The following is a 25,856-nucleotide window of genomic DNA, read 5'->3' as shown; positions in this document are numbered from 1 at the left end:
CCTGTTGGAATCTGACCCAGAGAGAAAGAAAACAAAATTCTCCCTCAAATACAACTTGCCTATTGGTAGATAATGAAGAAAGGAAGAAAAGAGAAAAATGTTATTCTATAAAAACAGATTCAATAGGCACTAACTTGAAGATTTCAACTCTCACCTTTATATTTACCTGATTTGCTATGGTTCCAAGTAATATCTGAGAACCCCAGGCCTCTAGCCCAGGTTAACTCAGATGCTGTTGCTGTGTTTCCCTGACACTACCTCAGGGGCACAGTAAGGAAATGTTGGAGAAACAAGCAGGGTGGGTAAGGGGGCAACCTTAAGAAAATGTCATTATTTACTTGATTGATGCTGCCTAACACTAGGCCCCAAGCCTGGCTCAGTTCTCCAGGGATATCCTGGATTTTGTTACCCTCTCAAAACAATACTGATGACCATTCCTCTGCCTACCAAGCAAGGCATGCTATAAAGCTGGATAAGTTCAGCTGTGAGGCTGTGAGAAGGTGAAACGGAGACAGGGGTAATTAAGCAGCTTGATTTAGTGCTTGTTCAGCACAGGGAAGAAACTGGGTCAGTAACAAGTCACTACAGACTGAAAGAGGGGTGGGGGAGAGAGCTTAAAAATAATTTGAAGGCGATCACAAATACTTTTACTTCTCATAAACCTCCAATGTCAACAAAATGATCCAGGAAATATAGCTGTGGTTTTATGGAAGGAAAGAACTGAAGTCCTTGTTTTCAGCATAGAAGCTACTTGTTTAGCTATATCCCTAATATTTGATACCAAAGAAAATTGGCTGTGAGGATAGGAGGTGAGAGGAGGAATAGGGGAAGAACTACTACTCCCACTTGTCACATATTGGGTTAATTTCCAAGTTAATCTCCTTGCCCCTCCTGCATATTTTTCTATTGCCATATTTTCCTTTCCTATTAACCCCTCTTGTTTATCATAATTCTACTCATCTTTTGAGTCTCAACTCAAAAATCACCTTCTCCTTAAAGACTTACCTGACCACTGCCTCCTTTGTGTTCCCACTATATCTCATTCTCTATCTCTGTGTACTTTCACCAAATTATGAGTTCCTTAAGGGAAGAACTGAGTCTTATTTGCTTTTATGTCCCTAGCACCTAACTTAATGCCTGATAATTAATAGATGCTCTGTTAACATGGACCATTAAAACCCCTTCATTTACCTTGTCTTTGTCTTCTTAAAATTACTATAATTTCTGCCCACACCATTTTCTTAGTATACTTTTCCTCACACCCTCTCCAAAAAGAACCCCAGAGGTGGAGGTCAGTTCTCTTCATTTCTGTCTTTTTGGACCAATAAGCATGTGAATTCACCATGTAATGCATTGATTTTCTTGCAAAGAAACACCAGATAACACAATGTTAGCAGAAGGAAGAATTGTATACATGATCTAATCCAATTCTTTTGCTTTACAGATGAAGAAAACTAAAGCCTAGAAAAGGAAGTGATTTGCATAAGCACATCAACTTGTGAGCAGTGGGTAGAAAGAAATCTAGAACCCAAGGTTCCCTATTTTCCCCATTTGGTGTTCACAAGGACTCATTTCTCTTTGTGTTCTGTTCTCTTGGGGAACTAACTGCAAATAGAGTTTGTACTTTCTATCAGAGCTTTTAGTTTGGACTACATAAAAGGGATGTTTTTCCACCATTCCCCTAAGATTTAAAGAGAAATTCATCCTACATGTACTTAAAAAGTCATCACTGGGCACCCAAGAATGATTTATGTTGTAGAATTTTATTTTAATATTTGTCTGAAAATGTACACATTTTAAAATGCAACCATAGTAATAATAATAATTAACCATAGTTAATTATAATTACATTAAGGTTTCTACAGATGTTTAAAATGAAAGTTTATGCAAAAATAAATAAAGGGACAAATTTGTCTCAGGTGAGAGCAGATCTATTTCACCCCCTTTGAGACTTCTGCCATTTGTCTTCCCACAAAAAACCAAGGGAAAAATGGGACAAGCATTGACTGTAAGCCACTGGAGAGCCAAGACCTGTTTAATTCATTTCATTATCCCCTGCAGCCGGCTTAAGAATGTCAAGTAAAGAAAAATGAATTCAAAAAAGAGTTTTCCTGGCTAGAGATCATCTTGCCTATTTTCCCAAGCACTGAGTAGCTTGCTCCTCTGACATAACTCATTGTGCTAATGGGACGGGGAATAGGGGGAACACGTTGGGTGTGGAGGAGAGGAGAAGCTGTGAAAAACAGAAAAAAGAATAGGAAAGAGGCTCAGGTCAAAGGTCCTACCCTTGAACAAAGAGAATATTTTTAAAAATCGGGAACCCATCAAATAACAGAGCACCCTGTCGTCTGCCATGAAAAAAAAAATCGGAATTCATTCTCTGATTGCACCAATTATATTGGAATGCACTCAGAAGAGCATTTCCTTATGGAACATAGTTGCCCAGTGCAAATAACTAAAAATAAACAAATCCACCCCCAATAGTTTTAGCAAGAGAACTCAGTCTCTCGCTGCTTCTTCCAAGTATCTTTTCTTTCAGGGTGCTAAAAAAATATGTAAATACATAATGCTTTATTTACAGAAATAAAAGTGCAGTCATTGAGACAACTGGTAATTTGGTTCTTGAAGTGAGATATTCGAAGAGGTGATAATGAGGGCAGTTGGAAACAGGCATTATGGGAATGAATCTTACTGTTTTCCTCTGTTTCCAAGAGCTGGGCAGGCAATGCTGAAGAGATCCAGCTCTCTGAATGTGCTCCAAGTGGTACAGCTTGCATTTGTAATGCTCCTTTAACTCTCTAGTCGCAAAGCCACAGCTCATCAGAGAAGTCTTAAACAAATGCATCTTGACTGTACCAACAGGATATAAATACTCATCAATGAGTCCAGAAGTTGGATGTGAAATCCAAGCATTATTTCCCATAAACTAAGTCACAAGGAATTTTTCAGTGGGTATATATATTTGAGTGCATGTGCTGAGTTTAATAAAATACTTTCAGTAAATGAATATGTGTTAGGTTCCCAATACTTAAAAGCATTGTTTCTTTGTAACTGAAAGGTGAATTTCAGTTCAAGCTCATTCAAAAACTATTTATTGAGTGGCTACTACTGGCCAGGTACTATGCAAGAAATATAGAGGAGGTCAGAAAAACTAAAAGAAGAGGACATTTGAATACAGACCCAAAAGAACTGAGGGAGCAAACCAGGTCATTATCTGGGGATAGCATCGCACACAGAAGCAAAGGATAGGTGAAAAGTCCTAAGGCCAAGGGTGTGCTTGTGCTTAGAATGTTTGAGAAACAGCAAGGAGGCCAGTGTGGCTACAGCTGAGTGAGCTGGGCAAAGGGTAATAGGTCAGGTGTCAAAAAGATAGCAAGGGGGCCAGATCATGCAGACTTTGTGTACTATCAGACAGACTTTGGATTCCATTCTGAGTTTCTGGGTTTCTAGGAAACACCATTACAACAACATGGCAGACCTGGAAATCCCTCAGCAATACCCACAGGAAAATCTGGAGATATGCCAGGGCTGCCTTGCCTTGGCCCATGATGATTGCCAAGAAACCAGATGCTATTGCTTGAAAAATATTCTACAACTGCCCAGCTTCTATGTCTTTCGATTTCCATCCATAAGGAAGCCTCCAGAAACAACACGGAATGAAGACAAATATGGGTAAGTATGCAATGAAAAAAGTTTTAAAATTGTTATAAATATATATTTGGGAAAAAAATGCATGAAAGTGTAATATTTTCTAAATGCTAATTTTTCCCTTTAATGAATGGACAGAACAAATTTTGCTGGTTGGAAATAAATGTGTTTATTATATGAAAATGTTTTTACTGTTTTTAAACTGTAAACTGTTTTAAACTGGCTTATAATTTCTCAGGAGACTTTGGAAGGTTGAACACTAGAATTATGCTAATGAACAAAATTTTATACCTACAATGAAATGTACAGATTTATTTTTTAAATCTCATATTTAATAATAACACGAGGGACTTCCCTGGTGGTCCAGTGGTAAAGAATCAGCCTTACAACGCAGGGGACGCATCTTTGATCCCTGGTCAGGGAACTGAGATCCCACATGCCGCTGGGAAGCTAAGCCCACGTGCCATGACTACTGAGCTTGCACGCCTCAGCTAGAAAGCCTGCGGGCCGCAAACTACAGAGCCCACATGCCCTGGAGCCTGCGTGCCACAACTAGGGAAGAGAAAACCCACACACCACAACTAAAGAGAAGCCCGTGCACCAAAACGAAGTGCCCATGTGCCGCAACTAAGTCCTGACGCAGTCAAAAATAATAAATAAAATAAATTAAAAAATCTTAAAAAAAAATAATAACATGAAATGTGCATTTGTAATAAATATTGAGAGATAAGGATGTATTTTGTTTTTTATTTTATTTTATTTTTTTTTGCGGCACGCGGGCCTCTCTGCTGTGGCCTCTCCCGCCGCGGAGCACAGGCTCCGGACGCGCAGGCTCAGCGGCCATGGCCCACGGGCCCAGCCGCTCCGCGGCACGTGGGATCCTCCCAGATCGGGCACGAACCCGCGTCACCTGAATCGGCAGGCGGACTCCCAACAACTGCATCACCAGGGAAGCCCCAAGGATGTATTTTGAATTCACTTTTAAGTGATCCAGTAAACTCGGTAAGAAATAATGCAAACTATCCTATTCGTCCCTTACTCTTATATTTTCTTCTGTATTTTAAAATTCAAATAAATGTTTTACATTGTTTCATAGTCACCTCCACGAACTATCATTTTCAGCCTGCAAATTATTAGTATTGCCACTTGGAGAACTTCAGTGTATTTTGCAGTATTTAAATATGCCATCTGTATCCTACAGTAATACCTATGGCTAACTCTCTAATTAGCAGAAATGAATGATACCTTATACACAGCAGCCATAGTAAAAATCATTCAAATAGTTTGTAATAAACATATAATGAGCTTTAATGTCACTAGATATGATACTGACACCTATCTCAATAATCCACCTTGGAGAATCATTCTAGCAGATGAAGTGGGTAATGGTTAATATAAAGGACTGAAGAAGAAACTTAGAAAACTAAGGTTTATATGCTTAGTTTAGGAGAGGGAGGACAACACGGTGACTAAGGGTGCACACTCTTCAGTCACAACCTACTAATTATGTGATCTCGGGCAAGTTTTTTAATCTCTCAGTGCCTTAAATTTCCACATCTTTGAAATGGGAAAATAAGAGCACCTACTCCAAAAGATTTGTTGTATGGAATAAATAAGTAAGTTAATGCACATAAAATACTTATAACAGGGGCTCACCATAAAGACTCAAAACCTGTAGGTTCTTAAATCCTTATCGGTATATTCTCTTTAACAGATGTCACTCCAAAGATCTTATTCAGAAAATACTTGGCATTTTTATTCAATTTAGCAAAAATGTATTAGGAATACAAAGATGAAGAAGATAGGCTGTCTTTCAGGTGCTCAAAGCAAGAATAGGAAGGAGAGAGGAAGAAAGACACAATATGATACATTTACAAATTACTACTGAAACACCATCACTGGGAACAATTAGTTTTTTTTTCTCCCAGATTTGTTGAGATATAATTAGTAAATAAAGTTGTGTAACTTTAACGTGGACACGTGACAATTTAATATATGTATCTATTGTGAAATGATTACCACAATAAGGTTAGTTAACACATCCATAACAAATAGAGTTTTGACTGAGGAGAGTAAGGTAGGTTTTACTTAAAGTGAAGCCCAAAAAAGAGATCTTATGTTAGCTAAAAGTTTAAAAATAATCCTGTAAAATTATTTAACAACAACAACTACAAAAGTCCTGAGCAGAATGGACACCAATCCCTGCAACACAGGGAATGTTTAGGCTATTAGAATTTCTGTTCTGCTTTTAGTAGTGTCTCCCCTCCCAGCCCATTCCTTTGGGCTAGTACCCAAAGACTGCTCCATAGAACTAAAATGTTCACACTAAGGGCCAAATGTAGCTTTGAGAAAGGCTTAAGGTTTATAAAATGTACCACTTCTCTGGAAAAAGGGAAACCACCCTTGGCTATTCATTTAGGGAACAGGAACTTTGCTTTGTTCTTGTTTTCATTGTCCATTGTTGGACAGAGAAAACCCCTTAAGCATTCAAAGTTCTAACTTAGGGGGGGATTTTCGAAATCTCAATCTCTCCTCTAAGCCTACCGTAACACCTCTAGAAAACGCTCGTTACACGATGTAAAATCACAACTTTAGTTTGTTAAGAGGGCATAATTCCAAGCGGACCATGGAATATTTATGTCTCTCTGCAGCTCTTTGAAGGAATAATCTTATGTTTTTGTGCCTGTCGTGGGTCAGAGGTTCAAATCAGCACTTCTTTCTGTCACTTCTTATATGTTTTACTATAATTTACAGCTCAGCAAGAGGACTCATAAAACAAAAGTGTCTATTTTATTTCAGCAACTAATTCTAGTTAATCAAAGATTTCCAGCCAAACAACCCAGCATGAAACTCTGCATGGAAAATACGAGGAGAACAAAGCATTTTGTCAAATAACACATCTCATGATGTAAACACATATGTCTCTTAAAGGAAATTTTATCGTTTCCACATTATCGGCATACAAAAGGAGCATTCTTGTCGCAGACCTGGTGCGACTGTGGAGTCATCGTCATTGGAAACAAGAGCCTGATTAGGTTCCCACACAGATATGAATAGACTTTCCTTTCTTAGTGAAATAGCTGCTTTTATTCCTTTTTACAACAGACTGGTAATTGTCACCCTAAAAACACTGAATTGTACTAGGGCAACATTTGTTTCTGCTCTTTTTTCCCATCTTTTTAGAATCAGCCAATAACATTACTATCCCTTCTGGTTGGTCCTCTTCTGGAAAGTCTGAGTTAATCCACAGCTGTGTGAACGTGAAAAAGGGACACAGCAGGCTAAGTCTGTTGGGTCTCTTGTCTACTAATAAAGTGCACAGTCTGCAGGACAGATGTTAAGAAGATCTGTTAAATAACTCAGTGGCAGAGATCCTGACTTCTGCCAAGGAACATTTTATTATTCCAGAAAGGGGCATAATTGCAAGGCATTAACAATTAGAAGAACCGTAGCTTTTCTTTATAGATTTTACTCCTTGCTTCATCATTTGGTTGAAATATAGTATCAAGGCCCATTCACTGAGAAGCAATGTGCTAAATATGACGGGGTTTAGTACAAACTGCAGATTACAAGATTTCCCCAAATCCCAGGGAAATGGTTGGACCTTGGCTTTGCTTCAACCTTAAACAGTTTTGTTTATTCTGCATGTATCATTACACTATTTGTACAGTTTCACTTGCCACAGGGTACCATTGCACTAAAGGGACTAGGAATCTTAACAAACGTAGTTTCCTAACTATTGAATCTAGTGTAATGGGAAATGTAAAGTAGAGATCAAATTAATAGAGGAATATCACATCATAAAGTTGTTCTCTATACTGCTTAGTCAGGAGGGAGGGCAGAGTCCCTAAAGCACATTTCAGGTGTGGCCACGGAGGATAACTGAACAAACACAACTGCCAGGGGGTGGAGCTAGGGGCACAGAACACCGAATTTCCAGAAAGTGGAATCAGAACCAAATCAGAAACATTACCCATGCCCAGTGGTATCTCAGAATTACCACTTTACCACTTATGGTTTGAATAAATTATGTCTACCACATGCATTGCAAGTTCCCAAGTGTGGTGTAAAAGACACTTTGTGATCTGACCCCTCGCTTACCTTTCCAGTCTCACCTCCTATTGCTCTTGTACACTCAGCCTGCGCCAGACCATTGGCTGTTTTCTGAGTGTGCCATGCTGTCTAGTGCTTCTATACCGATGGGCAGACTGTGCTCTTTGTCTGGAGTGCTTTTTATCTCCTCTGTATCTCTGCCACTCTGATTCCTTCTCCCATAAACCTAGAGAACTTCTACTCTCCTTTCGAGATTCATTTTAACATCACCTCATCCATGAAGATTGCCAATACTTCCCCAGGAAGAGCTTAACACTTTCTCCTCCCATAGCATTTTTATTTTGGAAACACATATACTTTAATAATTATCACATTGTTTACCAGACCGTGGGCCCTCTGAGGGCACGGATCAAGTTCTATCCAGTTTAGTATCCCCCAAATAGAGAAGAGTACTTATTACACAGTAGGCACTTAATAAACATGTGGGGAATTAATGTATGAGTGAACGAATTAAACAATTAATCATTTTTCATGTTTATATAAATTTACACTCTGCCCTTGTCACTACTACCAGTACTGTTACAGGGTCTTATACTTTAATATGCCTTATTTTGTTTTCTTAAAGGAGAATCTTCATTAAGTTGGGACATTCAATTGTAAAACATATATCTCTACAGAACCTCATCCCTGCCCACCCCAACTTAGAATCAGCAGAAGCATGAGATATATCTTCCTCTTGGCCATACGTTTAAATTCAGTTCTTCATCCAAAATTTATTCACAAGAAGTCATAAAATTTAATTCTTGACACTGTTCCCTCACAATTCTACACACCCTAACTCAGGCCACTTAACAAGCTGTGTAGCTTTGGTCAAGTCAATCTATCTCTCAGTCTCTTCAACTATAAAAGATTCATATGATACTTGACAGTATGTGAAGCATCTTTCACAAGCATTTTCTTATTTATTTCTCACAACTGCTCTATGGGGATAGGTATCCCCATATCCATTTAATAGAATTTGGGTATAGAAAGATTAATTTGCTCAAGCTCATGGAGCTAATGGTAGAGTTAGGATCTGACCTAACTCTAGGGCTCTAAACGCCTTTCTGACTCTGAAAATCTATGCAGTTTGACAATCTCATTGTTTATTTGTGAAGGCTTTTCTTTCAATATTGTGTCACTCTTTCTTTTTTTTAATTAATTAATTTTATTTATTTATTTAGGCTGCGTTGGGTCTTCGTTGCTGTGTGTGGGCTTTCTCTACTTGCAGCGAGCAGGGGGCTACTCTTCATTGCGGTGTACAGACTTCTCATTGCAGTGGCTTCTCTTGTTGCGGAGCATGGGCTCTAGGTGCATGGGCTTCAGTAGCTGTGGTGCGTGGGCTCAGTAGTTGTGGCTCGTGGGCTCTAGAGAGCAGGTTCAGTAGTTGTGGTGCACGGGCTTAGTTGCTCCGCGGCATGTGGGATCTTCCCGGACCAGGGCTGGAACCCATGTCCCCTGCAGGTGGATCCTCAACCACTGCACCAAGGGAAGTCCTGTGGCACTTTTTCTTGATTGGTGGCAAGTCCAGTTTAAAGTACCTTAATTGCTGCCTGATCATCACTTCTTGCTAAAGAGCCCTGCACTGGGCCTCATGCTTTTTTAACTTAGGTGAGGTCATTAGGCATAGGCATTAAGACAAAAAGATTTCAAAGAGCCTATACAAAACCAGCTTGGCCAACCGATAAATGAGTATACTTGTATGCACACGTACCAAATGGTCAGCCATACCTTGTCTCTTCTTATCACTTTGAAGTATTGCTCATTTAATTGCTTTCGTCCCTAGGCTATTACTATACTATAAGAGGACAGGAACTTGTTTAGCTTGCTTGCCTAACAGAGTACCTTAAGTACATAGTACGTGTTCTAAAAATATGTTGAATTAGTGAAGTAATAAGAGAGATACAAGTATAAGGATGTGGAGAGAAATGGTGTTTATGTTACTTCATTTAATCCTCACAACATGGGAGGTTTCATTATCCCCATTTCATAGCTGAGGAGACTGAAGTTTAGAGGACATTAGCTCATGGTCACATAGTTCTTTTAACCGAGGAGGTCTTGTGGAACTGATTTCTTGAAACCTCAAGCCATTCACTATCGTATAGACAGAAAGCATGTCAGAGAACAAGCTAGCTACTAAATAAAGAGTGAGCATGTTGTTCGAATACACAGTGGCAAATCATCACCTGATGATATACGTCCTTTTCCTGTTTCACAGTGAGGTATATCTATATTTGGTGTTAAGTGTTCATAATCAGTAAACGTGGCAGAGGTGGATCTAAAATCAGGAATAGTACGGTTGGATATAAATGAGTTATATGACTATTTTGTTCTGCAACTAAGCAATGCCTCTTTATTAAAACCATTGATAAACGGATGGAAAAGTGGAGGACTTTCACCCAAATCAGTCACATCTAGGCCTCTACTTTCTCAACAAAGCTTCTCATTCTTGCTCTCACTCTCTCTGTTGTGCTATGTCTAAGCCAGTGATATAACTATGCATTTATTATTCAGGGACTGCCCCTTGGGCCCTGGAGCAAACACTTCCTAGGAGGTGAGGAAGGCGTTCTGAGCAGGTGAGCACTTCAGAGAGGAGTACCTTTTTCTACGTGGTCTAAGGAGCTCCTAAACTCTGGAGGGCAATCCCAGTACACTGAGGACTGGTTGGGGCACATGCTCCACTCCATTTAGTGACAGTGAGTGTTTCTCCTTCCTTTTTTTTTTGAATTATTTGCTTTTTTATTTTTAAGCAGATCTAGCAATAATCCATTGAGAATGTGACGCTAAACCACTTTTCCTATAGAGTTTTTAAACTGGGCCTCTGAGAAGGAGTTTGATACAATTCAATGACTGAAGTAATACCTTTGTCCATTTGAGCATTAAATGGCCCGTTGAAATACAGCTTAGTTAGAGGGAATTTCAGAAAATAGTACTTTCTAATTTTTTTTTTTTTTTAATTCCTCTCCCAGCTGACTAGAGCAGAGCTTGGAAAACGCAGCTCAATCGTTTTCCACAGCCTCTCAGGTCAGTCTCTCACCAGTGTTAATTAAATATAACCCCCTTAGAATACTAAAGGTTAAGTGAGAGCAACACAGCGTTCTTCTCCAATATATTACTGTGAACACAAATGGCCATAATCTGTTTATAAGAAGGCTTCTTTGAACACAGAGGTCTCACTAATGAAAAATTATAAGAGGAAAAGCAACATAATGTGACAACTGTTCATCACAAAATACATTTTAAACTACCCATTTCCACATCTTTTGTGCTTAAATAACACATATCATAAAGGAAATTGGTGTAATAGATGGTTTCAGCTCTGGGTAGCAAATGCAGACCAGTTTTCAGTGTGATAAAGTGAAACTGAAAAAGCCAGTGCATGATTCAGTCAATCTCTTAAAGTCTTCCTTCCCCTCAAGCCAGAGAACTTTTCCCCAGCAACTACAAGCATCAGTACATTTTCTCTTTTTTTAGCAGATGCTGTATCTTCAGTGGCACACCTTGACCAAACTTTCTAAAATTAGAAAACTGCTGAAATAATGGTTCTATACTAGCCGTTTTAAATTAGAAAAGTCTCTTTAAGCTACTGGGTTTATGGCTCTAAAAAGTTTCATATACTGTCCAGAGGTGTCTGTAAATTAAATCATTTAAAATAAAGCTCTTTAATGCTCTATAATTAGTCTTGTCTCTCTGAACATGGCTTTACTGTAAATGCTCCTTCCTGACTCTTCTATTGTCCCAAGATTGCGGAGAAGAAAGCAGCCAAGCGATAATTCAATATTATTGCCGCTTCGGTGCCCTAATCCCTTAAAGAGCAGCAAAGACTCTACGCTCTCTGCCCCACAGCTCCCGCAGCCTCCTGGCCCGAGGCAGGCTTCCCGACCCAGCAAAGTCCAGATGTCAGGAGGAATCCCCAGCTCCTGATGCAGCAGGCGCACCATTCCAGTGTGGTCGAGCATCTGCTTCATCTGCCGGCATGCAACCGGCCGGATGCGCTCAGACAGCAGCACAGGCTAGGCACGGGTAAGGACACACTCCCCAGCTACTCCAGGAGACTCATCAAAACTGAAATGTTAAGACAGGCCCAGAAACTCTCAAAAGAATAGAGCTCAGCATTCAGCAAAAACATTCTAAGCATTTTCCTCAAAAGGAAGCTACAGAATAAGACATATTTCATGATAATTCTTATATTGGTTAATTCTATTAGGCTTCAAGCTTCTTCTGGACAGTTAACTAGAAATTTGGAAAAATACATGAACTCTTTGAGATCCCAAGAATGTGATGCTGGCTTTGAATTTTTCCCCTTTATAGTTCAATTAGATTATTTTTAATTCACTTGAATATTATAATAAGAGGAGAATAAGTCATTCAGGAAAGCTTCTAAATGACTGTGCTTCCTACATACCTACATACAGCACAGTTTAAAGCAAAGAATCCTGATCAAGAAGTAAATTTTAAAATGCACTTAAACCATGCATTATGGCCCTGTTTTGTTTAATAGATAAGTAATCTGGTCCAACACTTCCATCTGAGCCTCATTTTCTTCTTCTAAAATATGGGGATAATATTAAAGCATATTTATTATAAAGCCTAAATATAAATTGCTTATTACACTTTAAAATACTATGCAATACGTATTATAACGTGTATGTATACGTATATATGTAGGTATACGTATATACATATACATACATACATATAATATTCATACTATTCTTAAATCTGTTTTGTTTAGTTTTGTTTTTAGAAAGAAAGGCAGGCTTCCTTTGTAATATCCAAGTCACACATCAAATACAGGTTCTCTGCCAAGAGTGATTCCACTCATCCTATGGGATCTCAACAAATAGCATCCTATAAAAACTAATAAACAGCTCCCATGTCCTCACCAAATTTCATATTTACTTCACTTGGAAATATAGATTTATACACTATTATAGTCAGAAATAATATTACTTTACCAAAAGCCAGAGTATATGGTGTGCTTAATACAATTGAGAAAATGAGCCTGAGGAGAACTGTGACTGTTCTAGCCAGAAGTGACTGACTAGAATAAAAGTCTTAGTTTTGAAGATCAAAGCGAAGCAAAGAACTCAGGATGAACAATCATATAGGTCTCAGTCTTTTTAAACCTGCACATACAGGTTCAGGTGGACAGGTAGATAGATAGGTGGGATATTTCTGTTAAGACGAGTAAGATTTGCAATCCCAACTCTTTATTAAATATTTCTTTCCCTATTTTCTCTTTCCCCAGCTAGCATGTAAACTCCCTAGGACAAAGACTTTGTTTTACACAGGTTTTCTAAACCTCAGCACTACTGATAGCTGGGACTGGATACTTTTTGGTTGTGAGGGGCTAAACTGTGCATTGTAAGATATTCAACAGCATCCTTGACCTCTACCCACTAGATGCCAGTAGCATCTCCACCTCCACCCCAAGTCATAACAATCAAAACTGTCTCCAGACGCTGTCAACTGAACTCTGGTGGGCAACATTGCCTCCGGTTGAGGACTACTGGTCTAGAACAGTACCTGGCACGTTATAGCCACTAAATAAATACTTGTTAAATAACTGAATAAGTAAATTTATTGTTTCGATTTTCACACAAACTTTTTCAAATTTCCTAAGCATGATCATTTATAAGCTTCCTTTTTAAAAAAAGATTTTGATGCAACTCCAAGAGATAATAAATTTCACGACATTGTCACAGTCATTCAAAGCTAACAGGTATAATTTCAAGTAATAGGAATTTTAAAAGAAAAGATGTAATACTTCATTATTTGTTTAATTTAAATGAATAAGTGAATTAGAGTGAAAACCTGATAAATATCCCCCAAATGGATTTTCTAGATTAAAAGCAACTCTGTTCCAATCTGGCTTCAAATGAGCACTGTATGTTTGCACTTTGGAGGGTTTGAGATAGTTAACACATATACATTTTAAGCAATAAAATTTGTATCCATATCTATCTTTTTTTTTTTTTTTTTTTTTTTTTTCAGTACGTGGGCCTCTCACTGCTGTGGCCTCTCCCGTTGCGGAGCACAGGCTCCGGACGTGCAGGCTCAGTGGCCATGGCTCACGGGCCCAGCCGCTCCGCAGCATGTGGGATCTTCCCGGACTGGGGCACGAACCCGCGTCCCCTGCATCGGCAGGCGGACTCTCAACCACTGCGCCACCAGGGAAGGCCCCATATCTATCATTTTTTTTTTTTTTTTTTTTTAGTTCATTCTGCTCCAGAGTAAACTGCATTAGGGAAATTACTGATACCAAGGATCATGGTCTAGGTTAATATATATTATGACATCAAAGGTTGTTTACAGGTATTATAGCTGGTGCTATAAGAGAAACATACAGTAAGAAATGAACTCAGTGCAGTATACTGGAAATTAAGAATTTTCACTGAGTCTTTACTTCACCAAATGACCAAGAGGGTGGAAGCCTTGGGAAATAAATTTAGCTGTTTCCTTCATTTTTGTCTATTAAAAGGAAATGTAAATATTTAGCTAAACCAGCATTAAATATAAAGGAATTGGTACTTATACAGCTGGAAAAAAAAGAATGTTAAATTAATTCTTCTCAGTGTGACTCAAGATGGCTGTACTGATGTCACCAGTTATGAAAGGAATGAAAGAAGGAAACATATGACTTTTTTATCCGTACAGCAACCAGTACAGTAGATGTTTAGTACACAGTAGGTGTTTAGTGCTTATTTACATTTAATAGAGAAAATAATCCATTATTAGTGCCATTTAGGCTTGGAAGATATATAAGGGAATCTGGTTATTATCTTAATCCTAAGGATCTAGAACAGTCAAAATAAAGCAAGATTGTTTCAAATCAGTACAGAGAGCTTAAATTGTTATAAATATTCCCTGAATTTCCATTTTATATGGATTTGCATAAACATGCATACCTGTAGGATATGAACTTTTCTACAAGTAAAACAGAAAGGAAGAATTGGCAGAATAGTAGTAAGTATCTGCTAGCTCTACTGGTCAGAAGTTTTATCCCTCACTGGGGCACACCTATGAGGGGAATCTATCCAGCTATGTGTAGCTTCTCAACGCTTTTTAATTAAAATATCACTTAAAAATACTTTTGGCGCTTCCCTGGTGGTGCAGTGGTTGGGAGTCTGCCTGCCGAAGCAGGGGACACGGGTTTGTGCCCCAGTCCGGGAGGATCCCACATGCCATGGAGCGGCTGGGCCCATGAGCCATGGCCGCTGAGCCTGCGCATCCAGAGCCTGTGCTCTGCAACGGGAGAGGCCACAACAGTGAGAGGCCTGCGTACCACAAAAAAACAAAACAAAACAAAACAAAAAAAAAACCTTTTGGATTAGAAGAATTAAAATTGTTAAAATGTCCATGCTACTCAAAGTGATCTACAGATTCAATGCAATCCCTATCAAAGTCCCAATGGAATTTTTTACAGAAATAAAAAGAAAAAACCTAAAATTCACATGCAACCACAAAAGACCCCAAATATCCAAAGCAAACTTGAACAAGAACTAGAGGCCTCACACCTCTTGATTTCAAAATACATCACAAAGCTATAGTAATAAAAAAAATGATACTGACATATAATGACTATATAGACCAATGGGAACAGAATAAAGAGCCCAGAAATAAGCCTACACAAATACAGTCAAATGATCTTTCACAATGGTAACAAGAATACCCAGTGGGGAAAGGATAGTCTCTTCAATAAATGGCATTGGGAAAACTGAATATTCACAAGCAAAATAATGAAATTGGACCTTTATCTTAAACCATACAAAAAAAATATTACCTTGAAATGGAAGACTTAAATTTAAAAGACTTAAATGTAAGGCCTGAAACTTTTGGATATATCTCCAAAGGAATTGATATCAAGATTTCAAAGAGGTATCTTCACTCCCATGTTCACTGCAGCATTATTCACAATAGTTAAGGCATGAAAGCAACCTAAATGTCCATTGATGGATGAATGGATAAAGAAAATGTAATATGTACATAAAATGGAATATTATTCAGCCTTAAAGAAGAAGGAGGAATTTCTGCCATTTGCAACAACATGGATGAACTTGGAAGACATTATGCTAAGTTAAACCAGACACAGAAGATAAATACTATGTGATACCACTTATATGAGGAATCTAAAATAGTCAAACTCATAGAATCAGAGAGTAGAATGGTGGTTGCCAGGGGCTGGGAGAGGGGAAATGGGAAGTATTAGTCAAGGGCACAAAGTTTCAGTTATGCAAAGTAAGTAAATCCTAGACATCTACTGTATAACATAAAGCCTATAGTTAATAACACTGTATTGTATATTTAAAAACTCGCTAAGAGGGTAGATCTTATGTTAAATGTTCTTATCACACAAAATAGTAATAATAATAATTATTATTATTATAATAATGGTGAGAGGAAACTTCTGTAGGTGATGGGTGTTTATGGCATAGATTGTGGTATGGTTTCACAGGTACATACTTATCTCCAAACTCATCCAGTTGTATATATTAAGTATGTACAGCTTTTGTATGTCACTCATACTTCAATAAAGTGGTTTAAAAATGTTTTTGTTCTGCTCAGTCTCTTCTGTTACACAACATGTCAAAATATTTCATCACATCTTTTTCTGATTTAAATTTCCTGAATGTTGCATATCCTGACTTATTCTGTGGTTGGAAACTGGAGTGAAGCATTTTCTAAAACACTAGAATGTTTTGCTTTCAAACCTTCCCCTATGTTCTTAATCACATCATCTCTCTTAATTTCAAGGTAGCTCATTATAACACATAAGCATACAATATACGATACATGATACCAACCAAACAATACCTCAAAACTCCAGTTTGGTAAAAACAGGAATAGAAATACCTGTCATTATTTTAGAAACCACTGCATGTTACAAGCAGTCTGTTTAAATACAAGTATTCAGATACTGGGAGTTCCCTGTTGTGTGTATTAATTAGTGAGGCTGGAGCTAAATGAATGTTGGTGGAGATGTTACACGAGGAAAGATAGAGGACGGCACTGATTTTGTAATTCCAAGGTCTTGGACTCCTACTAAACCATCTCTGTGAGTACAGCTAACCATCCCATCAATCAAATAACTTAAACACAGTGATTAACAGAGCTTGGTGAGAAGAGCCATACTCTCTCAACTTTTAGATACTACCTGAAAATCAACTGAAGATAAAATTTCTAAGAGAAAATCAAGTTTACCCAATGTTTTAAGTGCTAGTAATGTTGTAAGTGGTAGTATAAACTTATTCTGCTTCATTGAATAAAATAAGTCAGATTTCCAAACACTAGGAAATGTCTTAATATTTTGCACCCTTCTCTGATCTGCCTATATTTTGTTAATCTCCATCAAGATTCACTTGACACCTGCCATTTTTCTGAAGAAGGCTACCTAGAAATGAAAAGTTGTTTACATGAAATAATCCCTCCTAAAGACAGAGCACTTGGCTGAACATATCCAAAAAAAAAAAAAAAAAAAAAAATTTCCAAAGAAGCTTGAGTCCCAGATTGCCACCAAAAGAGGGAATTCATTAATTCATTCATTTTACCAACTACTGTCCCAGGCGACATTGAAGATTCAACAGTAAACAAAATAGACAAAAATCCCTGAATTCAGTGACACATTCTGAATCAGAGCTAGATGAGAGTAGATCAGAGCTGCCCCTCAGAAGCACTTAGGCAGCAAAGCTAGAGTAGAAATGACTGCTTATTGGGATGTTGGTAAGGTTTTTCCTATTCTGATAATGAATTTTTGTGGAAATCTAATACATGCCTCGTTAACCCATTTACTATTCACAACCACCCTGGGAATAAATATTATCCCCTTTTTACAATGAACAAACTGAAAAAAGGTTATTTGAGAACAGTATAGGACAACATAGCAAATAATAGCGGAAACTCTAATCCAAGATTCTGATTCCAAAATGGAGCTCATTCCATTAGTCCACAGCTCATCTAATCCCAGCTGTAATGGTCCTCCCAAATTCCATCACACTCTTAAAGTCAAAGTAGGTGAGAAAAGGCTGATTACGAGAAAAGTAAGCATTTCCCCTCAAAGCACAACCCCCTGGTTGGCATCCTCAGAACAAGCTTTGAATCAGTGCATTCCTTTTTCTCTATCAGGTAGCTAGTAATAGGTCACTCTAATCAACTCTTTATTCACCCCTCTATTAGAAATCACAACCTCCAAAGCCCACTCAGCCCAGCTAACTCACCCTCTCATTCCTCCACAGAACTGAGGCATGTTTATGATTTCAAACAAGACGACAGGGTTTGAGCCAGGGAAGAGCATCTATATATAATATCATAAAGATTCAGGCTGGAACTAAAATAGAAATAGAGCATTCTCAATGTTGATGGGCACTTCTTCACTTTCCAGTTGTAGCATGAAAACTGACAATATCATTTAAATAAAATACGTGTTTGTATTCACTTTTGCAAAATTTCAATTGTTCTCCTCCATCTTTGCAAACTTCGCAAGACTTTAATAGTTTCATTTAAGAATAACTTATGGTTGATTGATAGGTTTTTCTAGTGTTTTAAGGCTCTGATTATACTCTTTTCCTCAAATCTTCCCAAAACTACACATAATACCCATCAAATAAAAGTGAAAATATATTTATATTGATTTTTAAATTTTTCATATTTACTTCCTTTCATTTAGGCTACCACCCATACTGTCATTATAAGAACTTGGTTAAAATATGTTCCAACTAAAGCTTGGTAGTCTTTGAATGCTAGATAAAAATCATTCTCTGCAGCTAATGAAGACAGAAACTCTGCCTGTAACAATATTAAGTTTGTTTTCTCTGGTGATTCAGAGAAGTGAGCAATCTGTCAGTAATACATTGAGTGAAATTACTTGTCTTGTAGGAATAACTGCTGACAGTCACTTTATTTCAGGGCTGACCCAAACATCTCCCTGCTGACAAACAAATTACTATGTCTAACTTTGAAAAGGTAACTAGCTTGTTTCTAATTTTGATTGGTCTCTCAGAATCCCTTATACATACACTCAGTCCCATCCTTCATTGTATTAAAAAAAAAAAAAAGCAACAAAAAGTGTTTTGGGGGGACAGGTTTGAATTAATGAGTTAAAAAAAAAAGTAAAGGAAGAAAACCCTATTGTTTGGAACTAAGAAAAAGAACTGTTATTGCTTCATTCCAAGACTGTTAACACAGATAAAACTAGTAAGTGTGTCTACTCTACATTAAGACTGGCAGTGCCACCAATGACTGACTGGGTGAGTGAACACATTACCGAGACAGTATTGTAGGAATTAATTTTCTTCAATAAAGTGATTTTTAAGGCTCATGTATTTCACAATCTAAACATATGCCACTGTTTCATAAACAAAATAAATGGATTAAAATAATACATTACCAATATGCTGACATGTGGAGATATTTTAATTAGAAATTCTTAAACTGTGTGATATTTAGCTGTTGTATTTGCTAGAGAAGCATGCATCATTTAATAAGAAAGCATGAGACAGGTGCATTACTTTGCATGATATGGTACCAGATTGGATTTCATATAAACTATGAGGCAACATTACTTCCAATTAAAAAACAAAACCAAATTACTTTAGGTACCTATCACATTGAAAGTAACAACAAAAAATGAATCAGTACATTAAAATCACTCTTTCGTTTAAAAAAAGTGTCATTCTGAGCTTAGTTTCTGAGACAATATTTCTTCAGAACAATCTAACATCTTAGCTATTTAAAGGCCATATTTACATGACTGCCTCATTATACTGGTCCCCCCCTTTTGACTTACTTGAAGGACCAATGCTAACATAGCTGAGGAAAGCAAATGGCAACTGGTCCTGAAATTTATACGGGTAGAGAACTGGAATAAGTAGCAATATAATATATTGTTTACTGTAGCAAGTGCCCTCTGTTCTCTAAAGGTCAAAAGCACTGTAACCTTAGAGTTACAGTTTCTGATTGTTCCCAGGGTTAAATACATTATCAAAATTAATGGTTCAAGCCCCTCAACCTTCAGATATATGAGTATTCATGCCTCCATCTGCTGAACTGTTCAACTAAAAATAGCATTCTTTGGCCTTCTCTCTCCTAATATTGTGCTCCTGAGGCAGAGAAAACCATGCCTTAGATCAGCATGGAGTACCAAAAAAAAAAAAAAAAAAAGCAAAAAAACTTTTCTGTGTCTTTCTTATTTTAAAGAAAGAAAGAACTGGAATATACTAACGTAAGGAGGATCTTTCCACTTTAAATACCTTTTCTCTACCTGATAACAAAATTTCAGGCTTCCAGAGTATAACTATACTGTTAAGATTACCCAGGCTCATTAATGTTAAAAGTGACAACCTTTGAAGGACAAATTAACTGTACATCAGGTAGAGAGGACCACTTCTGAGCAATGCAGCAGGGTGTGTGTGGAGGTGGTGGTGGTATATACGTGTTATGGTCTTTCTTCCTAAGAATCTCTGATTAGAAATAAAACCCATTAACATAATTGTAATGCTTAGTACCCACAATTTATCATGATCCTATTTATCATGATCCTATCCACAGTTGACACAGCTGTGACATTTAGCTTGTCAAAGGAATGGAGAAAACCCTGGCTAGAAAAGAAAGTAGACTTTAAAATCAATAAAGCAAGATATTATTAAATTTTCTCTCTACTTTTGCTCAAGATTTAAAATGTTAGTGTCTATAGCAGGTTAGATATGGGTGTCCACTGTGCAGTTCATGGAAGTCCCAATAAACATGCTATACTCATACCAGGATAGTTTGAGAAACCTGGCTTTCAAACCAGGTCAATCTTTTCTAAGCAAAGGTTTCCTGACATGCAAGGAAAGATACAAAAAGTGGAAGCTAGAGAACAGAGCAAGAATAATAAAAAAAAAAAAAAACCCCAGGAAACTCTCAAACCACCCCAAACTTACACTGCAAAGCTATGAGGGCCCCCTGCCTTACCAGATTCTGTATTTAGTCTCATTAAAGTGGCAGGCATGTGGCATATGTTGTGCTCCTAGATCCGCATTGCTACAGCACTACACGGATCTGGCACTCACATATATGACATCATGGTTTCCAGAAACCCAACAGAAGCCAGATTTGACAGCATCAGGGGTCTGTGATGGTGGGGGGAAGAGAAGTCAACCTAAGTGAAAATTAGTAAAAGAAGACACGGGGTAGAAAACTGGCTAAGGGAAGGTTGATGGGATAGAACTCAACACCTCAAGAGAAAATAAAAGTCAAGAGGAGAGGAAGTTTTGAATTTGAGCCAAGGCCACTTGCTTTTACATTCTTTCAAGCACTTAAAAATTTAACAAACTACCTGTCCTGAGTAGGTAAGCTTGCTAACTGTCATCACACAGAAAGGCTTGTTCTTAACGTCCAGCTGTCTCACTGCTTGCCAATCCTAAGCACAGTAGATTTTTAGAACGTCCAGAAATATGGCACCTTCTCTACAGCCAAAAGAAAGCCTTAGAAAAGAAATCCCTTCTGGCTGTATAGAAGACAGCAGATATTCTAACAGTATATGCCTTGTCATGTCTGGGTGGAAACCCCCTATATACTTCTTATAATCAAAGGGAAAGGGAAAGGAAGAAGGCAAGCAACAAGGTCTGAACTCTTCCTTAGGCTACTTCCAAGGTGTCCTTTGATCTCATCCTCTTCCTTCTTCTTAGAAGTGAGCTTTCTCTATCATTTTCCAAAAATGCAGATTTAAAAGCAACAGAGAAGATAATGTCAAAGGGACACTTTATTGATCACATAGTAGTTGATATGTATAGATGGGCAGAGCCAATAGGAGCTGAATATACAACTTTGTTAGATGTAATTGTTTTCTTCTTTTTAAACTGGGTTTACCATCCTAGGTTAGAACATAAATGTAGTATTAGATCTAACCCAGAAAGTTAAAGTGTATTTCAGTGTGAGATAACCTGTCTCCTTTTTCTGTGACTCAACGGATAGCTAGCAACCCTCCAGCATCTGATAGTACCCCAAGAGGTACTCCAATGATATAGGAGAGGAATTAAGCATGATAATGGAGAGAGGAGGACTGGGTCCCTATAGGAGAAAGGGGTTTGGTTTTCAAAAGAGCCGTATGAGCCATCCTCTCCCATGTAGTAAGAATATCCCACAAAAACAACAAAGAGCTTTATTGAAAGTTAAATATGAAGGGGCTACTATAATAGTTTATGTCAGGCCCAGGCACCCAACCTCACTTCAGCCAGAGAAAACTAAATTTGAAAACCTGAATTTGGTAGAGTTAGAAATGCTGGATAATAACTCTGACTCCAAGAATATTTCGTAACCTTGGTTAAATAACCTGACCTCGCTGAACCTCCATTGTTTTGTCTGTGAAAGCAGAATTATGTTTTATCAACTCCATAGGGTTGTCACATGGTCAAATGAGGTTTTTTTCTTTTAATGTTTAAGTGTTTTTTAACTACTATACAGCATTATACATTAAAAAAAGAGTAAGGGAAATAAAGATGGTTTTGAAAGCACTCATAATGTAAAGAATTTGCCTAAATATATAGCAATAAACAATGTATTTCAGAGGCGTTGGTCTGGGGTTTGCCAGAAAGAAAAAGGAGCAAAAATGAGCCTCCTTAGGAATGAGAAAAAGGGAAAGATTATGTTTTAGTGTTTAGGTTGAGTGTTTGCTACTTTTTAAAAAAAGCCTAGAATATGACTGAACAATCCAGTCCCCCACCCAATGAAGCACCAATGGAAGTATTCATACCTCAATCTGTTTGTGGTTGTAAGAGTGGCCACCACCATGTTCAAAGGTGTCCAAACTCCTGCCAAAACGGTCACTTAGGCCCTTTAGCCTTGGGTTAATTTGTGGGTGGGAGACATGACCTTTCTGTTCAGTAGCATATTCAGAAAAAAAAAAAAAAAAAAGACAAAACATACTGTCAGAACTCATGAAACAGAACACATATTTCTAAACCCAGGGTATTGACCACACCAAAGAATAGAAAGTAGGTTTAGGACCCAGATACACTCTTTCACAGAAACTTGATTATAGGATCAAACTGCTTTCTTATTTTTGCCTCTGACTCAAGAAGACACGCAATAGCATAGCTATGGAAAAAGGAGAAATAGATTAGATTGATTATGAGTGAGGTTTCTTTTTATATTTTTACCAACTGCAGTAAGTTCCCCTGTCAGTAGTAGAGAAGGTGAGGGTTTAGAAGAGAGGTAGGGTTGCTGCTTTCATTAGGCAAAATGTCTAGCTCTGCTAGGCAGTCCATAATGGACAACATCTTCAAGACTTTCTGGATGAGGCTTATGACAAAAACTTCTCAAAGTACTGCAAAAATTCTTTATTTGTAGACCCAGCTGAAGGTACTCAAAATGATACTTTTTCACGGTAAAATATCTGTACATTTTTTACGTTCAAGTCATATGAGTAATAGCAAAGAAGAAACAAAAATGCCTAGTTAGATGCTATTCCCTAGACTATTTAAGAAAATTCAAAAAAAAATCACAGTAAATTATAAGAATAAAAAACTATCTCTATCCACTGTATTGAAATTCAAGTTACCATACATTTTCTAAATGTTCAAATACTGAAGGTTTAACCATTATTTTAATGATATTATCTTTTTGTTTTTGTTAAAATATACACTCATAGTTAAAGTCAATTTCCCATTAAGATGGCAGTGCTAGAAGGGTATAAAGATTACTTAGTCCTATTGTTAACCCCCCCGCACCATTTTACTATGAAGAAGAGAAGGTGCAAGTGATTTTTTAATTTAGCTTCCAAAACACTTTCTCTCCAATTTTAGTTCCATAGGTAAAGAACTCTAACCCAGAATTTGGTCAGACACCATGCCCAGACTTTTGACCTGGCATGAGGATGAGGACGAGAATACACATATTCAGGAGCAAAGTGTTCACATTTTCCAAATAGTTAAAGTAACTTGGTAATAACAACCCCCTATTCCATGAGCTGCAAGAAGGAAAATATCCAACATTGTTTTCTGTTTTGATGCTTATGTGTAAAAGCTAATTGGACATGAATGGAGACGTGGATGAAGAATTGATAAGGAAAAAGCTTACATACCCAATAACAACCATAACAATCAGCCATAAAAAATTGTAAAACCATTAACTTACCTGATCGAGAACATACAGTACTAAGTCATAATGTCATTTTTTCCTTTAAAAATATTGACATGACAGTTTTCCCTTCTACTTGCAGTATGGTAAGTACATAAGGTGTTAATCCTTCTAGGCTATGCTTAAAAAATTATTTAATACCCAGGCCATTATTTAGCATACAGCTGGTTAGCAGTTTTCCACTAAAGTACTGGCTCGTATCACACATTTTTTTCTTCTGGCACTCACCTGGAGCTGTAAAGGGCTGAGTCCAGAAGCAGCAGCAGCTGCCATTGTTGATGGAATGAACTGTACAGGGTAGTTATCACCTGTCGGAAAGAACAATGCATACAGGTTTAGACAATGAACAGGGAATCACAGCAGACAAGTACAAACATGGTCCTTGGATTACCGGAGCTTTACAACATTGCTCTAAGCCCAAACATCTGCAGAAACAAAAGGCTTAGTTGGGCACAGACTTGCACTGCTGCCTTGGAACTTTTTGTTAATAGATAGCTGGTAGGCAAACTGGCAAAACATGAATGTGATGTTAAAAAAATTAAATGTGCAATTCAAGCATGTTCACTCCATTACAAATCTTGTAATACATCATTTTTTTAAGAGTAAAAAAATATCTTAAAGCCAGGCTGACATTCAGTTCACTGAGAAAGCATTAAGGCTTTTACATTAAAACAACAAAACGTTTTGCCTCGGTAGGCAAGGCAGAGTATTACAGTCCAAAAAAGATTAAGAATTACTGACTGTCCATAACCCTAACGTTTATTTTATAAAAAATAGAGGAAAAAAAATTAAATGCAACCTCTTTAATTTGGTAGGGGTAAGAGAGAAGCTAATCTTATCTGCCAACATTCTATGAAATGCCTGGTATCCCAAGTAGAGTGGAAACTATGTTTTTCTGCGCTAACTTCTGGTGGAACCTAGTACAGAATCATGCACACACACTAGGCACTCATCACTTATTCTCTGATGATGATTTGATTAAATAAACACACATTTTACATGTGATATCTGCATTAAATGTCTGGTCGAGATTGAGCATGGTTTAGCAGAGATCAATGCTACATCTTAATGTGTTTCTGGCTCCAGACCACTCCTAAACAGGGGGGCTGAAGTACCTTCTGTGACCTAAGAACGTAGGCTGTATGAAGCGAACAACCTGAAGAACCAAGAGAAAGTGATGAGGAATGTATTGTGATAGTGGCAATTGAAATCAAAATTAATACTTATGGATAAATTACACAATATCAGTGATTTCATGGAGTATCACTTTGACTTCAGCTACTTATTTAAAGTCAGTGTTATGTATTATCTCTAGGCTATATTTTAATAGTCTGTTCCTCCACACATTTTGGACATTTACAATAATCATGCTGTTTTGCATGAACTTTTCCACACTAAAAGCTGAATATGATAATGAAAAGTATAGAAAGAATCACAGTAATAAAGGTAGTCAACTAGAAAGCAATGAAACCCCTTTTTTTCTGCATGGACACTAATACCTGGAGCCTTCCTGGTGCCCCTGGTTCGTTGGAACTCATCCTGTTTGCCACATGAAGTTGCACTCAGCTGGCCCAATGTAAATGTTAAGTTGCTTTCACTTTTAACAAATTGTAAGCTTCTAATCTACACAGTCTCTTTGCATCATATCCATAATACCTCATCAGACCATTGAGCACAGTGTGCGCTTGTACACAGTCCAGTAACAATTGGCTTCTGATTGCATATGGAGCGCTGCTACAATGCATTCACTAACACTATACTGTGCTAGTCTCCTATGGAGTAATGTTCAAAATATCTGATCTTGTTTTTCCCCTTCCATGAGGTTGATTTTGGTTTGCAGTGCTACATGAGCTTTTTAAAAAAGATAACTAGGCCAAATTATTTTTTATGGTAAATGACTGCCGCTTTATGCTTAAATAATTCTACTGATCCTCTTGATATTTAAACTAAATTATCTGAAGAAAGAATATCCTAATCTAAGTCAAACAGTATTTCTTTGG

At 37.6% G+C, this 25,856-nt stretch overlaps 1 protein-coding gene across 26 annotated transcripts in view; it reads right to left on the bottom strand.

Annotated features, from left to right (window-relative positions):
• SOX6 (SRY-box transcription factor 6) overlaps positions 1 to 25,856 on the bottom strand; it is a 631,442-nt gene that overhangs the window by 100,561 nt on the left and 505,025 nt on the right. For 19 of the 26 annotated variants that reach the window (XM_067749779.1, XM_067749774.1, XM_067749772.1 and 16 more), the window contains 2 exons: positions 24,085 to 24,164; positions 22,472 to 22,594 (listed from right to left, as the gene is read on the bottom strand). In XM_067749779.1, coding sequence (XP_067605880.1) covers positions 22,472 to 22,594; positions 24,085 to 24,164 — 203 coding nt within the window. The remainder of the gene's footprint in view (positions 1 to 22,471; positions 22,595 to 24,084; positions 24,165 to 25,856) is intronic. The other 7 variants (XM_067749789.1, XM_067749791.1, XM_067749784.1 and 4 more) reach the window with 1 other exon arrangement.

The sequence above is a fragment of the Pseudorca crassidens genome, chromosome 9 (assembly GCF_039906515.1).
Source record: "Pseudorca crassidens isolate mPseCra1 chromosome 9, mPseCra1.hap1, whole genome shotgun sequence".
Classification (NCBI taxonomy): domain Eukaryota; kingdom Metazoa; phylum Chordata; class Mammalia; order Artiodactyla; family Delphinidae; genus Pseudorca; species Pseudorca crassidens.
The sequence above is the reverse complement of the archived record's forward strand: the minus strand, read 5'-3'. Positions and strand labels throughout refer to the sequence as shown.